At 41.9% G+C, this 21,997-nt stretch overlaps 2 protein-coding genes across 2 annotated transcripts; both read left to right on the forward strand.

The window, feature by feature from the left end:
* The first annotated feature begins 709 nt into the window (after positions 1-709).
* Positions 710-7,750, forward strand: LOC311046940 (forkhead box protein P1-like). The gene is made up of 13 exons (XM_084059520.1): positions 710-815; positions 1,111-1,211; positions 1,375-1,533; positions 1,745-1,885; positions 2,576-2,680; positions 3,331-3,418; positions 3,725-3,808; positions 4,755-5,019; positions 5,430-5,506; positions 5,981-6,082; positions 6,635-6,756; positions 7,021-7,090; positions 7,477-7,750. Exons 1-13 carry the CDS (start codon positions 732-734, stop codon positions 7,603-7,605), a joined length of 1,527 nt encoding a protein of 508 aa, XP_083915646.1. The 5' UTR covers positions 710-731; the 3' UTR covers positions 7,606-7,750.
* A 3,712-nt stretch (positions 7,751-11,462) lies between these two features.
* LOC311046941 (myoD family inhibitor domain-containing protein-like) lies at positions 11,463-16,604 on the forward strand (the record flags this gene model as incomplete). Its single annotated transcript, XM_084059521.1, has 4 exons — positions 11,463-11,556; positions 12,125-12,217; positions 12,778-13,056; positions 16,327-16,604. The coding sequence occupies exons 1-4, from the start codon at positions 11,502-11,504 to the stop codon at positions 16,602-16,604; spliced, it is 705 nt and encodes a 234-aa protein (XP_083915647.1). The 5' UTR covers positions 11,463-11,501.
* Between the last annotated feature and the right edge of the window lie 5,393 nt (positions 16,605-21,997).

A 21,997-nucleotide genomic window follows, 5' to 3' on the forward strand; every position in this document is an offset into this window, starting at 1 on the left:
CTTCATTAATATCCATAAACTTCCATTAGGAGTCACAATATGCATGTAATTGTATTGCTAATTAAGTGTTCAACCTATTTCCCATCTCATTCAGGGTCAGTGACACAACTTATCATGATGATGTTCACAATAAGATGACAGCACACCGCTGTAATTGTGTCCCCATCACTCCCATTGTGATGCTTATTATTGTGTAATACTTGACACTTGCCTTCTGTTCTAGGGACTCAGTAATTTATTTTCCAAGTGAGGTTGCCAGGAATTTGTCTTAATAAATGCAGAGCATGAGCATTAGTACACATATAAATATACGCCTGCACAACAACCATTATTATATCCAGCAATAAAACAAAATGACTGTGACACAGTGATACAGCTGGTGACTAATGCTATTTTGCAGAGCACAAAAAACCCAGGAGCTTTTCAGAACATAATTGTCGCTGTCAGATGGAAACCTTGTATGTCCAAAAGTGTTATGTTTTAGGAAATGGAAAAAATAACCTGTGTTCCAAATCTTCCAATGGATCCAATGTAGTTATTATTTAGTGACAAGCTCTTTTTAACCCTTTTCATAGGTTCAATATTCATAAAACCCAGTGTTGTGTTGTGAGCTTGTAGATCGGCTACATTAACAAACAAATTAGCAGTCATGTCTGTTTAATGAAACAATTCTCTCTCTCTCTGTCTCTCTCTCATGCTGTGTGAACTGTTTGCTTCAGGTTGTGTTGGCCATGCAGGCCATGCAACAGCTTCTGTCGCCTCCTCAACTGCAGGCTATGTTGCAGCACCAACAACAAGCCCTACTGCTGCAGCAGGTACTGATACATTCACCCGACAGACGATATGCTTTTTCTAGGTCCAACAAAGACACAGTACAACTCCGTCCTTCTGACCTTCTCTAATGTACATTAGAGAACACTCCATCAACACTCTCAGGGCAAACAGCGTGTCTGTAGTGCTCTTCCTTGGCATAAATCCATACTACTGCTCGCATATTGTCACATCTCCTCTTAGCTTTGCTAAACCCTGCTCTGCTGTGGCTCATCAGCTTTATACCTCTGTAGTTATTACAGCTCTGTACCTGTATAATGTTGCGTCTCTTTTGCACAGCAACATTTAAAGGAGTTTTACCAGAAGCAGCAGCAGCAGCTACAGTTGCAGCTTTTACAGCTTCCAGGCAAGAAGGTCAAAGAGGTGTGTGTGTGCTTTTTGTGGGCCTTAAGTGCTTCAATCTTTTGCCTGAAAACAACCAAGTCTTGTATGGAGTATTTGTTAATGATCAGCATTCTGACTGGATTAGAAAGCAGTTATTTTACGTGAGTGAGTGAAATGTGTCAGTAATGTGTCTACCTGTTATTGCGGCTGTCTCCACAGCAGCTGCTGTTCCAACAGTTCCTCCAACAGCAGCAGCTCCTCAGGACACACAGAGCAGTGCTGTGCTCCCCTACACTGTCTACAGGTCTACCATCTTCTTCTTCTTCTTCTTCCTCTTCTGTGGAAACATATGCATTGCTTCCCTGATCATAAATGCAGGTTACACATAAAAAAAAAACACTATTACAGATAGATTATGATCTTTGGTATATATTATGCTAGTACAGTATAGTCACTTCTAATGTAGTATATTTATACACATTATCTGTGTGTGCGTGTGTGCGTGTGTGCGTGTGCGTGTGCGTGTGTGTGTGTGTGTGTGTGTGTGCGCGCGTGTGCGTGTGCGTGTTCGGGTGTGTGTTTTAGCTAGCCTCATCACTGCAGAGAGCCAACAGATATGGAAGGAGCTCACTGCGGTCCTAACAGAAGAAAGCCATGTGGAGCCTACCTCTACCTCTATAACCTCAGCTACGGCATCAGGAAGACATTCCCCCTCTCACCAGACACGATGGTACGTTCTATTCCACTAGTTCATAAAGTGGGGTCCGGGGACCCCAGGGGATCCTTGAGGGGGTACCAGGTACTTTGGCTGTTTGAAAATAGCCAATCTGCTATTTTTGAAACATTTTGGAAAAATCTTGAACAATTGGCGAACATTTTTGACACATTTAGAAGACATTTGACTTAAATCCTCTCTTATGGTCCCCGGCACAATATATTTTCAGATGGGGGTCCTTGAAATGAAAATGTTTGAGAACCACTGCTCTATTCTCACTAGATGCAAGAACTCCCATTGCCTTTTTTTTCAACTTCAAAGAGTTGTCATCTGTAGAAATGTGTGTTTTCATCTTTGAGAGACGGGAGGTGTTTGGGTGCGACTACACTGAAACTGTTTTTTTGTAATTCCCCTTGGGACGGTACATTTTGTTTTTGTTTATTTTATTTAAGTTCCAGCACCTGCAAAGAAAAGTCAATATGAATGCATGTACTAAATCAAAAGCGAAGACGTTTCCCTTTATCTGTCTGTGCCCTCCTCCACCTTTCTCTGTCATCACTGCTTGGTTGTTGTTCACAGAAAACAAAATGCCCTCAGTCATATTCTTCCATTCTTCTTTTTTTGTTCTCGTTTTCTTGGTATTGCGTTTTTTATTATGCCTCTAATGCCAGTACCACTTACCCCTCTCTTCTCATCTCCCTCCAGTGCTCTTGAAGTGGACTGTTCGGTTGCACAAATGCTGTATTCTCATGGTGTATGCAACTGGCCTGGATGCGAGTCCATCTGTGAAAACATCAGCCAATTCATCAAGTACGTTTCAACTCTATTTTATATATAGTACAATACTAAAAGCAAAAAAATAGCAGATCGATAAGCTCAGATTGGCGCGTTTCGAGATTGTAGATCTGCTATTTTTTTTCTTCTTAAATTTTTATCCCAGGATTTTATAACCCATTTTTCACCCAGTGCCAATTTTCTAGGCTTGTAATCCTGGGCGCTACTCTCCCTCTGGGCGCTACTCTCCCTCGGGAGAGCCCAGAGCTCATGCCTCCTTCAATGCATGAGGAGTGAGCAGGCCGCTTCTTATCACCTAGGGGGGAGTATGGTAGGACGTAGCGCGTGGAAGGGACACGTTATTCCAACCAGTTCCTTTACCCTCTGTCAGGCGCCCCGGCTGACCAGGGGGAGGCAGTATAGAGACCAGGATTACTGCATGTTTTTTTGTGAGGGTACCTACTCTAGAGAACACGGGGAGAACATGCAAACTCTTCTGCTACTCCAGCGACCCAGGCGTCTGTTATTTTTGATACTTTTGTGTGACGCTGCAGTATGATCAAGTAGGGCATTCATTTACGAATAAACATGAAAAGTGAAAATATGGAGATATGTAAGAAGTTTCTGCCCGACAGCAACGATATAATGCATATATTATGGGGTTATTTGTGTGTGTGTATTGTTAGGCATTTGGGGAGCGAGCACACTCTGGATGACAGGAGCACAGCTCAGTGTCGGGTGCAGATGCAGGTGGTGCGACAGCTACACCTTCAGGTGAGCAATCATAGAGACACCATCAGGGTACCCAGGCATATTAGTACCAATTATTTTACAGCTTGGCTCTGCAGGAGCCTAGCTGTCAAAGAGGGTCGACTTGTGTGTGTGTCTGTGTGTCCACAGCTGATCTCAAAAAACGCTCGACTGATCAGCACCCAAATTAAAAACAAAAATTCACCCATATGTTTTATACTTTTTGAAATAGTTAAATTTTGTGTTCCACGATATAAGATGTTGTCATGAAACCCTCAAACGCACCGTAATCTCCTCTCACACCATCCTCTCATTACTGCTCTCCAACAGCTCTCCAAAGAACGAGAACGTCTGCAGGCCATGTTGTCTCACCTTCACCTCACCCCTCTGGAAACACAGTCACTCTCTGCACCCGTGAGTACAGCACACACACGGACGCACACGCACGCAGGCACGCACGCACACACGCAAAATAGGGCTTGAATGGTTAATCGGACTAATTGATTTAGAACATAAAATAAATGAGGTGGAGGAAATAGGAATAAAAGACCAACATTAGGTTAAATGCGAAAGCTACAGGGTGGCAATCGCCATCCCCCTGGAACCCCAAATGACACCCGTGGTGGCACAGCTGTTAAGACCAGATGGCAGCCAGGCTGTCAGACAACACACATGCCAGCATAATAGGGAAGATAATCATTTGTTAATCTGGCAAATAATCACAACCCTCAACCAAACAATTTCACCCTTTAATTAGCAATGATTGCCTCCCTTCTTTGGGGATATTAGTGGCATCGCCGCAGAGGAACCGTATCGAATCACTTTGTTACACTCATCTTAAATGTCCCCCTTGTTCCTCTGACCAACTTTCATTAAAGCTACTCTTTGTAACTTTGTTGTTCCACCAAGGATTTGAATCTGTGTCTCCTGCACAAGTGCTGACATTTTTACCACTGAGCTAATAGAGCCTGCCTGCTTGGTCTGGGGAGAAATTACATTTTGACCTTCAGGTCAAACCAGAAACAGGATTGTGTCAAAGATCGTGTCCAACCTAGACACAGGATCAAAATGTCTCAGTAGTAGACCAAATACAACGACCCCAATTGTATAAGTTAAATTATAGTAACATACTTTAGTGTAGCGGTTAGAGCATACGCCTTTCATATGGAATGTTGTGAGTTTGAACCCTGCTGGGTTCCTAATGTCAGCAAGGACATGCTTCCTAACACCGATTCAGATCTGAACAGTAACTAATCTGAGTAATTCTTCCACCATCACCTCTAGGCAGCTCATCTGTCCAATTTTCATTAAGCTCTTGTTTGGCCCATGCAGCTCAGATCGCTCTTTCTGTCCCACCTAGATGGGTCCAGCGTCTGCTGTTGCCGCGTCCAAGAGTTTACCTCCAGCAAGTCCTCAAGCCGTAGTTCAGAACCCCAGCCCTCCCCTGGGGCCTGCCGCCCCACCACTACCACCACCACCACCACCACCATCATCATCCTCCTCCTCCTCCTCATCCCCATCAGTATCATCCCATGGGTTTGGAGGAGTGTCTCCGTCCCGGACACCCTGCGATGCAGGGCCCGTCAGAGGATGTCATCAGCCCTCGCACTGCCCTCTGTCCTCAGGTACAGTTACTATGGTTTCTGCTAGCTATATCTTTGCTGTCGGGCAGAAAACTCCATATTTTAACTTTTTTTTCTTCGTAAATTCACGCCCTACTTGATCATACTACAACGTCACACAAAAGCATCACTTTTGCTGTTTTTTCATTTGAATCCTGAACGTTTTTGGACATATTTGCCACCCAACAGAGACGATATACACATGTATTTCTACAGCTAAATATGCCTCATTGCACACTTATATAAACTTTTTTTTTCTCCTGTGGATATTGTTGATGATTTTGCTGAAGATTTCTTCTTGTCTTTTTCTCATCCTTAAAACAACAAAAACTAAATCTGAAACAAATTTCACCCACTTCTTTACGCCTGCAAACCTGTGATGTGACAATAAAGTTGATTCTGATTATCTATAGAAAAAGGATCCCCTTTTGAGCTGTATAAGAATGCTGACATCAGACCTCCCTTCACCTACGCCACACTCATTAGACAGGTAAGATCTGTATGTTTACAACTGAATGACTGCATGGGTCAGCATTGAAGATCTATCCAACCAGGCCAACTGGTGGGAGTGTTTTGCCAAATGATTGGCAAAACACTCCGATTTCATTGATAATATAACATTAATAATATAATACTAATATATATATATATATATATACCATAATATTAAAACCTTGAAAAATGTGTTATGATAATGATAATGATGAATAGGAACTTAATACTGTACTACTTTAGTTCCATTGATCCAAGCCGGAACACAATCTACTGTATTGATTGATCGTTAAAATAAACATGCTCTGAAAATGCATTCGACTGCCGTGTTAAGTGGTCATGGGTGGGCCACAAATGCTTTCATGATTTTCAAGTGGGCCCTGATCCAGAAAAGGTTGGGGAACCACTGAGATAGATAGATAGATGAAGAAAATAAGAATTAAATATGTTGTCATTGTTTGATCTCTTTCAGGCTATAATGGAAGCGTCGGACATGCAGTTAACCCTCAATGAGATATACAGCTGGTTCACACGAACATTCGCTTATTTCAGAAGAAATGCAGCTACTTGGAAGGTTCGTTATGACAGTGTTTCAACTGTTTCATGTCAATGACCCCCATCTGAAAACATGTTGTGCCAGGAACTCCCCATACAAGATGTGCGTTGTTAAAATGTAAAAAAAATATATATAGCTGATGTATGCTTGTATATTAAAATCTTTAAATCGGGACATTGTTGTTGTTAAATCTTACACATACTGTAAGGGCACAATTCTTTGGTTTTGCTTCATCTGTATTGTAGCAGCAATAACAACAATAACAAAGACATAGTTAAGAACCATGGTGGACACCAAATAAATGTACTTGAGTACTGTACTTAGTTTAATACAATTATAATAGTATTTGTAATTTACTAGAGTATTTGTACTTTTGGATAGTTATGACTTTCAGTCCACTACATTTCAAAGACAAATATTGGACTCTGGGGAAAAAGTACATTATGAATGAACTACATACAGTAAGCCCTATTTCAAATATAGCAGATCTATAAGCTCACACATGCTGTGAACAACCTCAGTTTGCACAAGTGTTTTGTTCATATGAATGTTGTGTTGTGTGTTCTTCAGAACGCGGTGCGTCACAACCTCAGCTTGCACAAGTGTTTTGTTCGTGTGGAGAACATGAAGGGAGCCGTGTGGACCGTGGACGAGCAGGAGTTTCAGAGGAGAAGGTCTCAGAAAATCACTGGGTACAACCTTCTTTCTTCTTCTTCTTTCGGCTACTGTAATTCCCATCAGGGGTCGCCACAGAGAATCATATGTTTTCCATCTGCTTCTGTTTTCTGCATCTTCCTCTGTCACTCAAGCCATCCACATGTCGTCTCTCATAATAATAATAATAATTACCTTATTATTATTTTCAGAATTAATTAATTTTCAATTGTCTGATATTGTTTTCAGCGCATTTTAAATATGAATGGAAACTACAGCATTGTGTTAATGTCATTCTGCAGACATGCAGCGCTGATGAAGACCATGTCCACTAACACAATGTTTGGGAGTGTGCTGACAGCTAGCCTACAGGTAAGAGCTTCATGTCTCAACCTTTTTCATTTCAGGGACCCGAGTTACAGTATATGCATTGGGTCACGGACCCCTATTTCATACCCTTTCCCCCCCTCTGGGACACCAATCTATCTACTGTAAAATCGTCAGTGTAATTTATTTAACTCTGAGAGAGTACGAAATGGAACCAAATGGACCCGTTTTTGGTTCTTTCTCACTTTTTTAATATATGACTCCTCTTTTTGCCATTTGACTATTTGGTATTTGGTATTTAACTCCTCTTTTTGGTAATTGGTATTGGCATTGGTCGTAGTTGGTATTTGAATCTTCTTTTTGGTAATTGGTATTGGATTATTTGGTATTTGACTCCTCTTTTTGGTATTTGACTCTTTTTTTCCCCTCAGACTGCACTGAGCGAGGCATCTCTGCCAGGGTTTAAAAGAGGAAACAATGGATGTGTAAATGGAGGCCAAACGCAACAGAACACTTCTGCACACGTTAACCATGACTGTTGCCCACCTCTACAGAAGTAAGTTCCATTCACTTGAACAGTATTAACCAGCTCTCGACCTCTAATGCCTGATGTATACTGAGTAAAAATCACCCATAACCATACTACAAACCAAACACATGGTTTGTGTGTTGCAGATCCTTCATTCTTAAAGAGGAAGTATTAAATGAAGACCAAGAATGTTTGATGTCTGAAGAGCACTTGTTTGACCTGGCATGACCTCTGACCAGTGGTCCAGGCAGCCCGTCCATTTGACCACTTAACAATGGTCTGATGGGTGGGCCGATTTTCAAGTGGGCCCTGATCTGTTTACATTCACAAAAGTGTGTTGTGTGATTGGTCATAAAAGACTGGGGGAAGTACAAAAAACTGAAGTTACTATAGACACTTTTGGCTCTAGTTCTCTTAAAGGCTTTTCTCTTCGTGAGATGAAAAAAGTCTGGGAACGTAGTGTATAAACATTCCTGATGTATCGCTTCTTCTTCTTGACTTTGTAAACTAATGTAAACTTTAAGTACACTATACAGTAGTATGTATTAGCCTAATGAAAGTAAAATATGCACAAAAGTGTGCTACTTTTGTCTGTAATATGGGTTCGTATTTTACCAACTATAAGCTATCATCTCCACATCACTGATGAAAAATAAAAAGTCAATGTACTCACCTTCTTGTCTGTGTAATGTCATGTGCTGATGCAATCACAATCTCCTCCATGTAGAAACAACTGGTCAAAAGATAAATAAACAGTGGCTTGTAATTTCAGCTACATTATGCATCATTCTTGCCTTAATGGTTCACATAAATATTTGCCATCAATTTGTGCTCTTTTTTTTAGAAAGAAATAGAAAATGGATTAGGATATGGGTTGGAGGCTTTATTGGTCTTGTCTTCTGCTAATAAAACTCTAAATGAGAAGTTTTAACCACTTAAGCCCTGTGCACTTTGTCGTATGCCGAATTGTGGAAATAGCCGATCTACAAGCTCACAATTTGTCGCAATGTGACTCGTTGTGAGCTGGGAGAGCTGCTATTTACTTTTAGTTTTCCCCTATGCCCAAAATGGGGACTCCAGGTTCAAAGTGATTCATGTTGTTTTGATCGAGGCCCTAATGGTTCATGATTATGGTATTATGGTACAGTATGTATTATGGATCCATAATGCATAATTATACACAGCCTGTCTTTTTATGTTGTATGCTACAAACAACCCTTTGTACTTGAACGTATTTAAAAAGTATACAATGTGCAATTACAGTGCAATAAATTAATATTAATGTGTGATTGTGTTGCTTGTTTTCATTGCAACAAACTTTAACAAAGTAAACGAGTACCATCTAATGAAAAAAGGAAAGACATATGAAATATGAAATTCAGTGTTCATTACATACTCCCCCCCCAACTGCTCCTTTGCCTGTATAGAACTATATTAGTCTACTAAACATAAATATAAGGGAATTTATAGACAATCTCATCATTAAACAGCACAATAACAGCCTGTCATCCACTGATGATCAACGGGAAGTGAAGCAGCAGCTTTCACCAACTAAAATAAAGAACAAAGCTCTCTGCGTTTCAAGTTCTCTCAACTCTCAGAGAGTTTTGAGCTCCTTGTTTTGACTAATGTCAAATGTTGTCTTTGCTGATAAAGACACAGCGCCTTTAGGCTTGCTGTTGTCTCTCAGGGCTGCCTTTGATACACTGTCAGCCCATTTAGGTGACACTTCCTGATTAGCTCTCTTCCATGTGACGTGTTTACTGACTGAGAGTTAGCATGGCATCACACCACTTCGACTGCTTCATTTATGAGTTGCTTTGAAGTGCCACAATATGCTCATTGGACGACAGACGAGTCAACATGTATTGTACTGTATTTCAACAAAGCACTTTGACGGTACTAAAGTTAACAGTACCTCGGGAAGAGGCTGGTCTCTCTGCTCATCTTCATCGTCAAGATGTGATGACACTGACAGGACTGGAGACTCCAACCAACTCCATCATAGCTAAAGAAAATGAAATAACATTCAGATCAGTGTTGTAAAATTATTGTCATCTTCTGCATTTTCCACAATTGACAGTAATCATCATTAGCATTTTTTAACCAAACCACCATCTGGACATCAATCAATACATTACAGTAGGTTACTTTGGGGTTACATGAAAACTTCAAACAAATTGTCTAAAATGGCAGGGTAGCTGGCAGTCCAACTGGACATGGAGAGAGGAAAACCCACAAGGCCGTCCTTTCATTTCATTTCAATTCATAAAATCGTTGTGGATTATATTTACTGTATAGTTACGTATCATGCTTGGTGTGTGTACAATAGGTGTTGATCTGAGTTATTAAACTGCATTGTCTGACTCTACTGTCCTGTACTGTTGTGTATTTGTTGCTGTAAACAAACTGTTGACATGCCTGCACCACACATGTTGTAATGACGATTCCGTGTTTACAGCTGTGAAGCTGGTGTTTTCTGTAACAAGCACAGTCAGACATGAAGGAAGTGGCCTATCTTATTTTCATGTTGTGTTTATCCGCGAATAACGCGCAGATTCATGGGAAACAAAAGCCCTGAGAGTGTTGTATATGAAACATAGATATATGATAATGATTCATCTATTCAGCGGTCCTGACTCTGATTTGAATGATGATCATAACAGTCGCATTCTTTTCTCTCTGTCCCCGGTGACCTCCCGTCTCTTTTATGATAATACAAAGCAGCCAGGACAATACAGATTAAAGAACTTGTAGAAAAGATTTTGATCTATTGTAATGCTAATGAATAAAAAAAAGATTTGAAATATGGATGGATGGTCCTTTCTATCACATTTGTGTGGATAATGAAGGCCTTGCAGCGGCCTGGACAGGATTGTTATGAGGTAGGTTGTGTGTGTGTGTGTGTGTGTGTACTTGTATTAATATACATTAGAGGGTCGAATGTCCCCACGAGTATAGTAGTATAGTATAGTAGAATTTGAGAAATCAACATTTTGAGCACAGATTTGTGGAGTTAGGTATACAGATGGCAAAGGTTTCAGGTTAGAATAAGACATTTTAGAGGTTAGGTTTAGGGGTTAGGGTTGGATTTATGCCTGGTCTATACTCACTTTTGCCTGATTTATACTTATAGTTATGCCTGATTTGTGAGCTTGTAGATTTTGGGCTCTAGGCGTCAAATTCATAAAATCACTGTCCTAAAATGTGACCTAAAATGACATCTCGGTCCTCACAAGGATAGTAATACAAACGTGTGTGTGTGTGTGTGTGCACACACAATTCTAACACTCTTACGGGGCATGTGTCTCCATTGTGTGAGGTGACTAAAAGCAGAACGGAGAAGATAACATCAGAGTCATGTCGCTGTATCCCGGCTGATGTCTGGGATCAGCCTGTTTGGAGGGGATACACACACGCCGAAAACAGACGATCTACAAGCTCACAACGCGCTGGGGATGCAACGCGTTGTGAGCTTGTAGATCGGCTGTTTTTGGCGCGTGATACCGTTGTACGGCGAGGTGCAAATTAGGCATTAGTGAGTCACTGATGTGCAACTTCAGACTCATGGTAAAGGAGTTTCACTCACACCCAGATGCCCCCTAGCGCACGCACACGCACACACACACACACACACACACACACACACACACACACACACACACACACACACACACACACACACACACACACACACACACACACACACACACACACACACACACACACACACACACACACACACACACACACACACACACACACACACACACACACACACACACACACAGTGCTGGGTTGTGACTCAGCCAAGGTGGGTGTTCTTGTTGTGTGGTGTAACTGCAGTGAGGAAGCCTGCTGACTAGTGAACACAGCAGGGAGGAAGATGAGGGTTCTGACCCTCCACAGACATGAAGATAAGAAGAGATGTTATCAGCAGGAAATGACAGGCCTGTGGACAGGACACTGGACATGACTCAAGGTAAATGGTAAATTATCTGATTTGTGAACTAACTTACATTCAGCCTGTTGTCACTAACATGCTGTATGTGCATGTCCCACCACAACACGTTGGTGAGCTTGTAGATCAGCAATTTTCAAATAGCTGTAATGTAATAAGCTGTTATTTAACCCTACAGTATAATGTATATAGGGTTACAGTGGTTAAACTGATCTTGATGCTATATTAACACATTTAGCTAGGGACCCCCTATAACCCCCTCAAAGACCCCTGGGGGTTCCGGGACCCCACTTTGAGAACCACTGGAATAATGTACTGTATGTCAGAACACTGTACAGCACAGTAACACAGGCTGGTGTGTTACTGTGACATAAAGGTACAAGAATTTATATTATTTTGTGTTAAATAGCTATATGCTATGGGAATATAGCCCATAGCATATTTCGGGTTATCAATTTAATCAAATCACAGGATACACAGGATAAACAAGTGAAATTGGAAGCGATAAAAATGTCTAATTGGTTGAAACAAACCCTCTGTGCTCTGACCGCAGTTCACTAATGTGACCTTTCTTTGATACGTGTTGAAGGTAGCGCATCGCTCAGATCAGCAGGGGAAGAGATCCCAACATCACATGATCCTGTTGCCCGGCACAATGCTGTCCCCAATGACCTCATTACCAGTAAGTAGAGGCCTTGACTGACACACCTAATAAACAACTCACTGAACTGAGCTGCCAGTATCACATTGATATCTCTTGACTTGTAATGTGAATAAAAGGTGTGGTTCAAGGTTTTTGTTTGTTAGTTTGGCTTTTGTTTGGTATTTCTTTAGTTCATTATGCATTTGTTTTAAACTGTAGGGGGAATAGTTAGGGAAACTGTTAGGGAAATAGTCATTTGTTAGTGCTGTTATATAGTGTTTACATATCTTCTGAAGTTATTGGTTAATGTTGTTAGATAGTGTTTACATATCTTCTGAAGTTATTCTGAGTGTGTCATGGTCTATTTGATTCTTAAAGGAGTAGTTCACCCCAAAAATTACCTATTTTCTGTCAATTATCATGAAGCCTTGAATTCATGGAGATTGTTTTGTTTTTGTCGCATTCCTAAGCCAATAATTTGATTCTCAAAAAGTCTCCAATGAGTCTCCTACCAGACTCCTTTAACCAGGTGATAATAATCTAAACTAACAAAAAAATCTAAACTACAATAACCTCGCTGCCCACCCACTTGTCTGCAGGCCAGCCTGTGTCCATGGTGGATGCATCATCGCAGGGGCCTCCAGTGAAGACACAGGTGTTCCACACACCTCAGGGTGACTTCCATAAGCCCCGCTGTGCCCGATGTGGCTGCTCTGTCTCCCCTAGGCTCCCCAACCACAACATTCTTCCTGTTCCACCAGCGCTGAGCAGACTTCAGGGCTCCAGCCTATCGGTCCACAGCACCAGCAGCAGCAAGCGGACCAATAAGAGCCAGGATAGTCTGGCCCGCTCACAGATAGCTGCTGCCACACAGGACGGTAGGAACCAGAACCATCTCCCTGGTGGGGCAATGTAATGTACATCAGTGGTTCTCAAACTTATTCATGTCATGGACATGACACTTATTAGCCCGTGGACCCCCCCCCCATTTGAAAAGATATACCAGGGACCCCCATAATAAGAGAAGTTACGGCTCTAGCAGTGATTCTCAACCAATTAAATTTCAAGGACCCCCATTTTGACATGCATTTTAGGCTATGGACCACCATTTAATGGCATTTCCAATTAATAGTGTAAAATCAATGTTCATTTAACTCTGACAGAGTACAAATGGAACCAAATGGATCCGCTAGGGTCCATTTGGTTCCTAACTATCCATCATTTAGCTGGGGACCCCCTGGATCCCCCTCAAGGACCCCTGGGGGTCCCTGGACCCCACTTTGAGAACCGATGATGTACATGAAGTAGAAACAAATAAAAAAATATATTTAATAACCGCAGTATTGATCTAATCCAGAAATTATTGAACGATGCAATGTGGGAATGCACGCCCCACCCAGTTATGATACCCGTTGTACCCATTCTACCTGTTGTCAGTTGCACCCGTCTCTCTGACTGTGTCCCTTTTATGCCCGTATATGGAGATCTCTGCATCTGACTGTATGTCTGCCTGTGTCAATTTTATGCCCAGGCAGGCGGTTGCCTGCCCAACTAAGATCTCGCCTCCCCTAAAAAAAACAAATAACCCTAAAATGTCATTGCGTGCTTAATGTCCTCAAAGTCACGCATCCAACAAGCTTTGAACTGAGCAGATTGGACCTTCCGTTCCAGAGATAATGGCCAAAACATTTTGAAAACGGCCACTTTCGCTGGTTTTCGATCCCCGATTTAGTTGAAATGTATTTTTTGGGGGTAATGGGGGGGGGGGAGGGGGCGAAAAATCTCGCCCTGCCCTAAATGTAAATCCTGGGAACGCCACTGTGTGAGGCATTAGCAAATATGTCCAGGCCAGTCTATGACGTATACTATGATGTCATATTGATGAAATCAGGGTACTCCATTTGGGGATTTGCGGATTTAACAATAATTTTGGGAGATTTGCTAAGCCTACAAACTTCCTACTTGGTGCATCACTCCCTCGGATGCATGACGAGTTTAAAGTCGGTCGGTTGGTTCTTTCTTACAAAACAATCAGTGCCTGCGATAACGCAGGTATTTGATGAACTGCGTTCATGTTGTTATCGCAATAAAGCTCTGCATTAAATCAATATTGTGTGGCCTCACATAACACATTCATCTGCACTCATACACTGACACACAGCCACACACACACACACACACACACACACACACACACACACACACACACACACACACACACACACACACACACACACACACACACACACACAGCACTTTAGCATAAATGACGTGTGAGGGGGGAGTATAATTCAAGCAGCTAAAGCAGAAAACTTTGAACCCCGCTCCCCAGGGAATTCAGCCGTCTTCCTTTCATTTACCTCCTTAAGTAAACAGGATAAAAGAACCTCGATTTGCATCAGCCTGCCTCAGCATCTGCTCCATGTTGGTGATGAAACAAACAGTAGCACGCTAATAATAACACAACGGATAAGTCAATAAAGCCGCAGCTATACTTACTGTAACTGCGCAGAAAGGTGTCGCGTGCCAGAAATAGCAGATCTACAAGCTCACGACACGTTGCAAACGAGACCCGTCATGAGCTTGCATATCTGCTTTTTATAAGTCAGGCTTCATAGAGGCGCCTTGTTGCATAACTGGGGTTAAAATATGCACTTTTAATGTGCACCCAATTTGGTTACGAGAGCAATTATCCACTGACAGCTTTGGTTGTGGTTGTTGTTCATCACTGGAGGCCCCGGTGACCCGTTTGTTTTCCCTAAAGACTGATCCAGGTTCTGTGATTAAGTAAACCACACACACACTTGATCACTGGAAGAACTGTAGTTTTCTCCTTTTTAAGTTCTAAGGAGAACGGGAGATAAACATGCATGAGATTAATTTAAAGGTTAATAGTATCGTTAATCCCTGTAACCCTAGTACCATGATGTCTGCATCGTTGCTGTTTGAAATAGCGTATACTAGTTTGGAACCAAAAACAACTTGGATGTTTCACTGAGGTGGAGGAGGGGGTAGTCTGTATGTTGGAGATGCATGGAAGCTTGTGGTGACGGTGGAAAGTATTAGTACAGATACAACATGGAAAGTATCAGTAGTCCTAGAGATACTTTCCAACCAAACTGTGAAGAGACTTTTACTTAACTTTATAATTATAATTTATTATCATTTACATTTTTCTATACTTTATGACTTTTGGAATCTGGACTTTTGGAATCTGGAAATCTACTTTTAAATTTGAAGGCCTCGTAGCAGCCTTCAAATCCTATATTGCACTGATCAGAGCAATGGCCATTTGAAGTGTTAAACAATGCTGTAACCCTGCTGCAGCACCACACACTGTACGTGTGCAATTTAGTTTTTTTTGTGTGATTATTCTCATACCAGACCCCTGAACAGTGTTTGCGCCAAGTTTGTTGCGGATTGTAGCAAAGGCGTGCCTTGACAACGTGTGGCCCCTGGCAGCGTGATTTTTTCTACAGCGAGATTCTACCAAGCCCCGCCCTGCCTGCCTTGCGATTGGCTGAATGCAAAAAAGAGAAAACAAGGACGCCGCCCCCAGAGGGGACGGTGGGGGCGTTGTCACATTCTAATACAGCCCAAAACCCTAATTATTTAACTGGTCTGGGGGAGTGCCTCGCTGAGCAATGGGCAGTCAACCCCCACCCCGTGATCAAATCTCGTTCTTTTTCGACAACTGCGGAACACATTTCTTTTTACGATAAAGTATAGTTTTGGACCGCGTCGGAGGCGTGCCGTCTCAAGCGAACTTGAGCCACGAGAGGCACCACCGAGCAAGCCAAAGCGAGCGAGTTGCCGTGCCAAACGGTGCGAAGTTCGCTTGAGCCGACTCAGCGCCGTCCGAGTTATGTACCAGGTGAGTGTTTTCCCTGCCACTGAAAGTGACTACTGGCCAATGACAGCGCGTCTTTTCCGGGTCTTGGCAGAATCTCGCTGCATTTCACTATCACGCCCCCTGGCAGCAGTAAGTTGGGTTGTACAATGTGTGGCCGTCACGGGCCCCTGGCAGTACAACCCGGCAATGTACATCTTAACTAAACTGTGGTAAACTGAAAAAAAAGACTAACTAATGAAAAATGTAAAACTATAATAACCTTGTAAGTGATGTGTTTGTTGTGTCCAACCACCAGGCTCCTGTATGCACCTGGTCGTAGCCTGTCTGTGGTGTCAGTGCTCAGCGCTGCTCCTGGCTCTGTTGGAAGCCTGTTCGTCCTCTTTCCATGCCCTGTGCTCGTCCTGCTGCCGCTGCTGTGCCCGCTGCTGTGCCACCCTCCAGGAAACCCCTGTAGAGGAGCTCCGCTGTCACCAGCAATGCCACTCTGTCCTGTTCGAGGCCTGCTCCTGCTGTGAGTCCAAGGAGTGTATGGAGTTCTGCCTGGACTGTTGTGACATTTGTCATCACAGCTAGAGACCGATTACTGCACTGTTTTTGCACAAGAACATGTTGGAAGACTCACTCGGAAGAGAGGACACACATCAATGAAGACAATTTTTTCCAGTTCCTGAAAAGTCATGGTTTTGGAGATACAAGGTTTCCACCCGACAGCAACGATATCAAGTATATTACACAGTACTTGTTGTGATACAGTGATTATTATCATGTATGATCATCATCATTATCAACAGGAATGTTTCAAGGTCGTCTTTGCTCCATTTTTCATTTCTCTGGGTAAACAAACAGAAATCAAGCCAATGTGGATCTCATTAGTTTGAATATGATGCTGTTTTGATACCAAGCAGTCAATGGTTGACCTTACTGTATAAATTATAGTTGGAAACAACACAAGGCATCCATACCTTTAGTGATCACATATACAGTTGTCTCATATGAAATGCTCATTAACAGCTATCATCCTTTCATCAAATGTCATGCCTTCATTCATGTTGACTTTGACTTTCTTGCAGTCCGTTGCAGCTAAGGAATGTGCATGACATCGTCAACTATTCTTTAAATTATTATTCTTATCTGCCAAATAATCAGAGCTTATACCACTAAATGAATCATAGCAAACGCTGACAAGAGGAATTTAATACATGCAATATTCATCTTGTTAATATTTATTTTGAATTGCCTTGTTGGTGTGATGGTGGGTGTCACAAACATAACATTCGGATTTGACTGGCCAACCGACCCACGGCTTTGCGGCTGGGTCAAGCTTTGATTGATTATCAACGCTACTCCATTTTCAGGCCACGTAGCGCATCCTGTGAAATATTTAAATTCATTTGTCACGGTCATTGACAAAGTCAGTATGGGACTAGTTTTTTTTTTTAATTAATGCCCTACTTAATCATACTACAACGTCACACAATAGTATCAGAAACGCGACGCGGCGCGCTTTGAGCTTGTGGAGCTGCTACTTTTGCTATTTTTGAATTTGAATCCTGAAAAGTAACAGTTTTGGACATATGAGGTTTCCACCCGACAGAGACGATATAATACAGTACATAATACAACGCTGATGTTTCTACGGAGTGGTTCTTGTCACCAGCGAATGCATAAAGCTCACAATGAACGGCACATTGTGAGCTTGTATATCTTACTTAAGTAAGTATTTCTTCCACCACTGTCAATATGAACTATCTATTTCAGAGATGATTCTGACCCATGTGAATGTCTGTATGAGAAGCATCTCTGTACATCATGGCCTCTCATGATCCAAGTCTCCAGAATATACTTAATACTGTATCTCTTCACAGCAGTGGGGGAAAGTAACTAACATTTACTTTCTTCAGTTCAGTAGAGACACTTTTACTTTACTTGAGTATTTCCACGTTTCTTATACTTTTTGATACTATACTTCCACTCCACTAAATCTCAGAGGCAAATATTGTACTTTTTCTTTGTAAACTGTACTGTAGTACTACTTTGCAGATTTAGATTATCTTAACAAAACATATATACATTAACCATTTAAGCCATGTTTTATACTTTGGATATTCGTAAATAGCAGATCTACAGCGCATCGTAATGCAAGGCGTATTTATCTGTTTTTATTATATTCAAATATAAAAATGTACTGTACTTACTAGTACTGTAAGTTTACAATTTTGTACTTTAACGCAAGTGAAATTTTGAAAACAGGCTTTTTACTTGTAACAGAGTATTTCTATATTGTGGTATTGCTACTTTAACTTAAGTAAAGAAAATCTGAGTAGTTCTTCCAGCACTGCTTCACAGCTCTTTGTAACATCACGACACCTAAACTTGTGCCGGCCGATTCTTCAGTCCTCTTTTCATATTTTGTCAGATAAATGACTTAGAACATGAAAGGACGCTCAGCTTATTCTCACATTATGTTGGAGATGGAAGTCCGTTTAAAGCCTGTTTAGAGCTCGTTGTTAAAGTTGACAGCACAGACGCACAGCCAAACGCCAAAAATATAACAAAGTACAGTAAGAGACGACACTGTCAACGCCGCCTGGGAGAGTCGAGGGGCTCTTTTGAGTCGCATTACGGAGAAAATAATCGAATCAAAGTGTCTCTTTTTTACCTGCGACGCGTTCGGTTTTAGTGACAAGTAACGGTGGTGACACTTAATTTAGAGCATGGTGACCAAACACAACTAAGGTTTGTTCCGCTTGTCCCCCTCAATTTGTCATAATGTTACCTTTAGGCTTGCACATAAACCCATTTTGAGGACATTGGTCACACACACACACCCCCACACACAGTCACACAGTCACACACACACACACACACACACACACACACACACACACACACAGGTAGATCTGCTATTTTAGCTTTTTGTTGTGTAGGTTGCTAAAGTGTGTCTGTGGGTTTTATAAATATTGAACCAGGGGGTCCCAAGCACAAAGTGAATATATAGCATAAAATCAGTTCAACCCTATATACACCGGATATTGATCTAGAATTCGTGTCGCATCAGAATATAGATCTGTTATTAAAAAAAACAAAAATGGAACGATTTTGAATATTTGTGCAACTTGTTTCTTTTTGCAACTTATTGTTTTGGTTATTATTATCAAGAGAGACAATACATTGTACTACACTTGTTCATTGCAATATTTAATATTGTCTCTCTAGTGAGACAGCAACATTTTTGAAACATTTTAATACAAATATTGTATGGGGGTCACTCGGCCCTCCCGTTTTTATGCAAGAACTTCTGGGAACTCAGATTAGGGGGTCACTGGCACAAAATATTTTCAAATGGGGTCGGTGGCCAAATACATATTAATTTGGGGGTCCTTGACATGAAAAAGTTTGAGACCCACACTGCATTGGGACACAGGTTATTTTTTTTCAATTTCCAGAAAAGTGACAGTTTTGGACATACAAGATTTCACACCTGACAGAGTCGATAATGCAGGAGCTGTCTTCCTAGCTGATTTGTTGGGCTGGCAAGTGTGAGACAACAAGAGTGGGCATCACACAGAAAACACCATGAACCCAGTTGAAGAATGATTTGTTCTGAGCCTTTGCCTGCTTTTTCAAAAACAACCCTTTCAACTCATCTTATTCACAATGTGTCTTATTTGTATTCTTCTCTTGTCTACAGCTCCGTGACAATGTTTGTAACCTCCTCAATCAAAAACAAGGCTCATGCCTTTAGTGTATGAAGTGGCGTCTATTAAAACAGGAAATAAAAGGGAGGGAAGAATAATAAAACAAGCTAATAGTCAGTCTGTCAGATGTGCCCATCTTACTGTAAAAAAAAGAAACAAAAATAAACGTAACCGGAATTTGAATATCTAACATTTGAGGGCTGACAGAGAGAGGGGGAGATCAAAGTGATGTGAGGTACGCCGGCGGTGGGGGCATAAACACATATTTTAATAAGTGAGGGGAATGGTTTTCTGTGTTTTGTGTGGGAAGGGGGAGGGTGTCAGCGAAGTGAAATACATCAAAACTTAGCTAATGAGGGTTGGGTTACAAAATAGGGATGCATGAAATATTGATATCAAGCTTCATTTTTTTTTTACCTTGGAATGAGATGGCTCCAGTTCAGTTCCTCTGTAAGTTATGCATAAAATAATTGAGGAAGATTATAACACAAGACCTAAAGGCTCGTTTTGACCACGACAGGGTTAACCCATAACTTTCCATAACCTGAACATTTCCAGAACCAGTGAAGTTCTGTGATGGTTTACTTCTCCATTAGAACCACAACCACCCCTCAATGGGAGGTATGCCATAAAACATAAAAAATAAAAACAATTATAAGAAGTAAAAATTATATTTGGAAACAATATTTTTGAAAGGGTGAGGTGCTGTTGGGGAAGGGTTTAGGGCACTGGTTCTCAACGTCTGGTCCAAGGACCACTAGGGGTCCAAACGGACCCATACCATTTAACAATCTCAGAGTTAAAATAACACTGAGGATGTTACAGTGTAGATTGGAGTCCAAGTATAGTTTAGCTCAGTGATTCTCAACCTTTTTCATTTCAAGGACCCCCAGTTTGATATGCATTGTCTTTCATCTCTGGGACCCGATCTACACTGTAAAATCCTCAGGATTCATGGAACTCTGAGTGTGCAAATGGAACCAAATGGACCCGTAAAGGCCCATTTGGTTCTATGTGTACACTCTCAGAGTTACTGACCCATAAGGGTCCATTTGGACCCCACCACTGGACTCACTAATATTTAGTACTTTGTAAAGTTTCCTAGCTGTACACGTATGCTTACAAAGACAGTCATTACGTATTCTAAGTGATGATGTCATTACTGACCTATGCCACCCTGACCTATACTGTCCTTGTGGACTGGTCAAAAGGTGCGTGACATCTGTGCCACTGAACCAATAAGTGGTAGAAAGCACATTAGGACACTTTTACAAAGAGCAAGACATGACGAGTCCAACGTCATCAACGGAGCGAGAAATGTTCCGCTGGACGGTGCATCTGAACAGAGGTCCAGAATACCATTGCAGTTGGACACAAGGTGTACTCCTTTGGAGGTTCTGATGACAACGTTCAGATTGATGTGAACGTTTTCAACACAGTGTCTTTACACTGGATGAAGTTGAGCCCGGTGATAACCGGGAGAGGAGAATGTCCACTTGAGGTGCTGATAGAAGATAGCATCTACATCTGGGGAGGCCATCCTTTCTGCAACCTGCTTCATGCATTTGATGTCGACACCCACCGATGGCTCAAACCCCGGGTTTCTGGGACTGTTCCAATGGCGAGGACATCCCACTCAGCCTACGTATCGAGGAAGGCCATGTATATCTATGGAGGATACATCAGGCCGACTGGACGCACTAATGACATGTACAAATTGGACACCACCACAATGGTCTGGCCTTTAATTAACACCAGAGGCATTGCATCGCCTGCCTCACAACGTCACTCTGCCACCATCATGGGGACAAAGATGTATGTATTTGGAGGCGTACCGCAGGACAACCACATCAGAGTGTTTGACACAGACACCAACTGCTGGCTGAGCACGCCTTCTGCAGAGCCTCCTCCAACAGGACACTATGGACATTCAGCCTTTGCCTACAATGGAGAGCTGTACATATTTGGTGGCTGCACTTTAAACCAGACATTCAGTGACCTGGTGAAATTCAACCCCGAGACCTTCTCCTGGAAGAAAGGTTGAGCACAAGGGGAAAGGCCGGTGTCCACCATGCAACAGAACATACCGTGGTGTGTGCTATTGCATGGTGGTGGGAGATCGTATCATTCTCTTTGGAGGATACTACTACACACCCGATGACCTGTACATCTTAGATTTAAGTCCTAGTCTGAAGACATTATGCAAGCTAACAGTTATCCAGTACGGTCTGGAGCAGTCAGAACTCCCACACAACATTAGGTGGGAAC

This window comes from Gymnoscopelus microlampas (assembly GCF_963454915.1).
Source record: "Gymnoscopelus microlampas genome assembly, chromosome: 6".
Classification (NCBI taxonomy): Eukaryota; Metazoa; Chordata; class Actinopteri; order Myctophiformes; family Myctophidae; genus Gymnoscopelus; species Gymnoscopelus microlampas.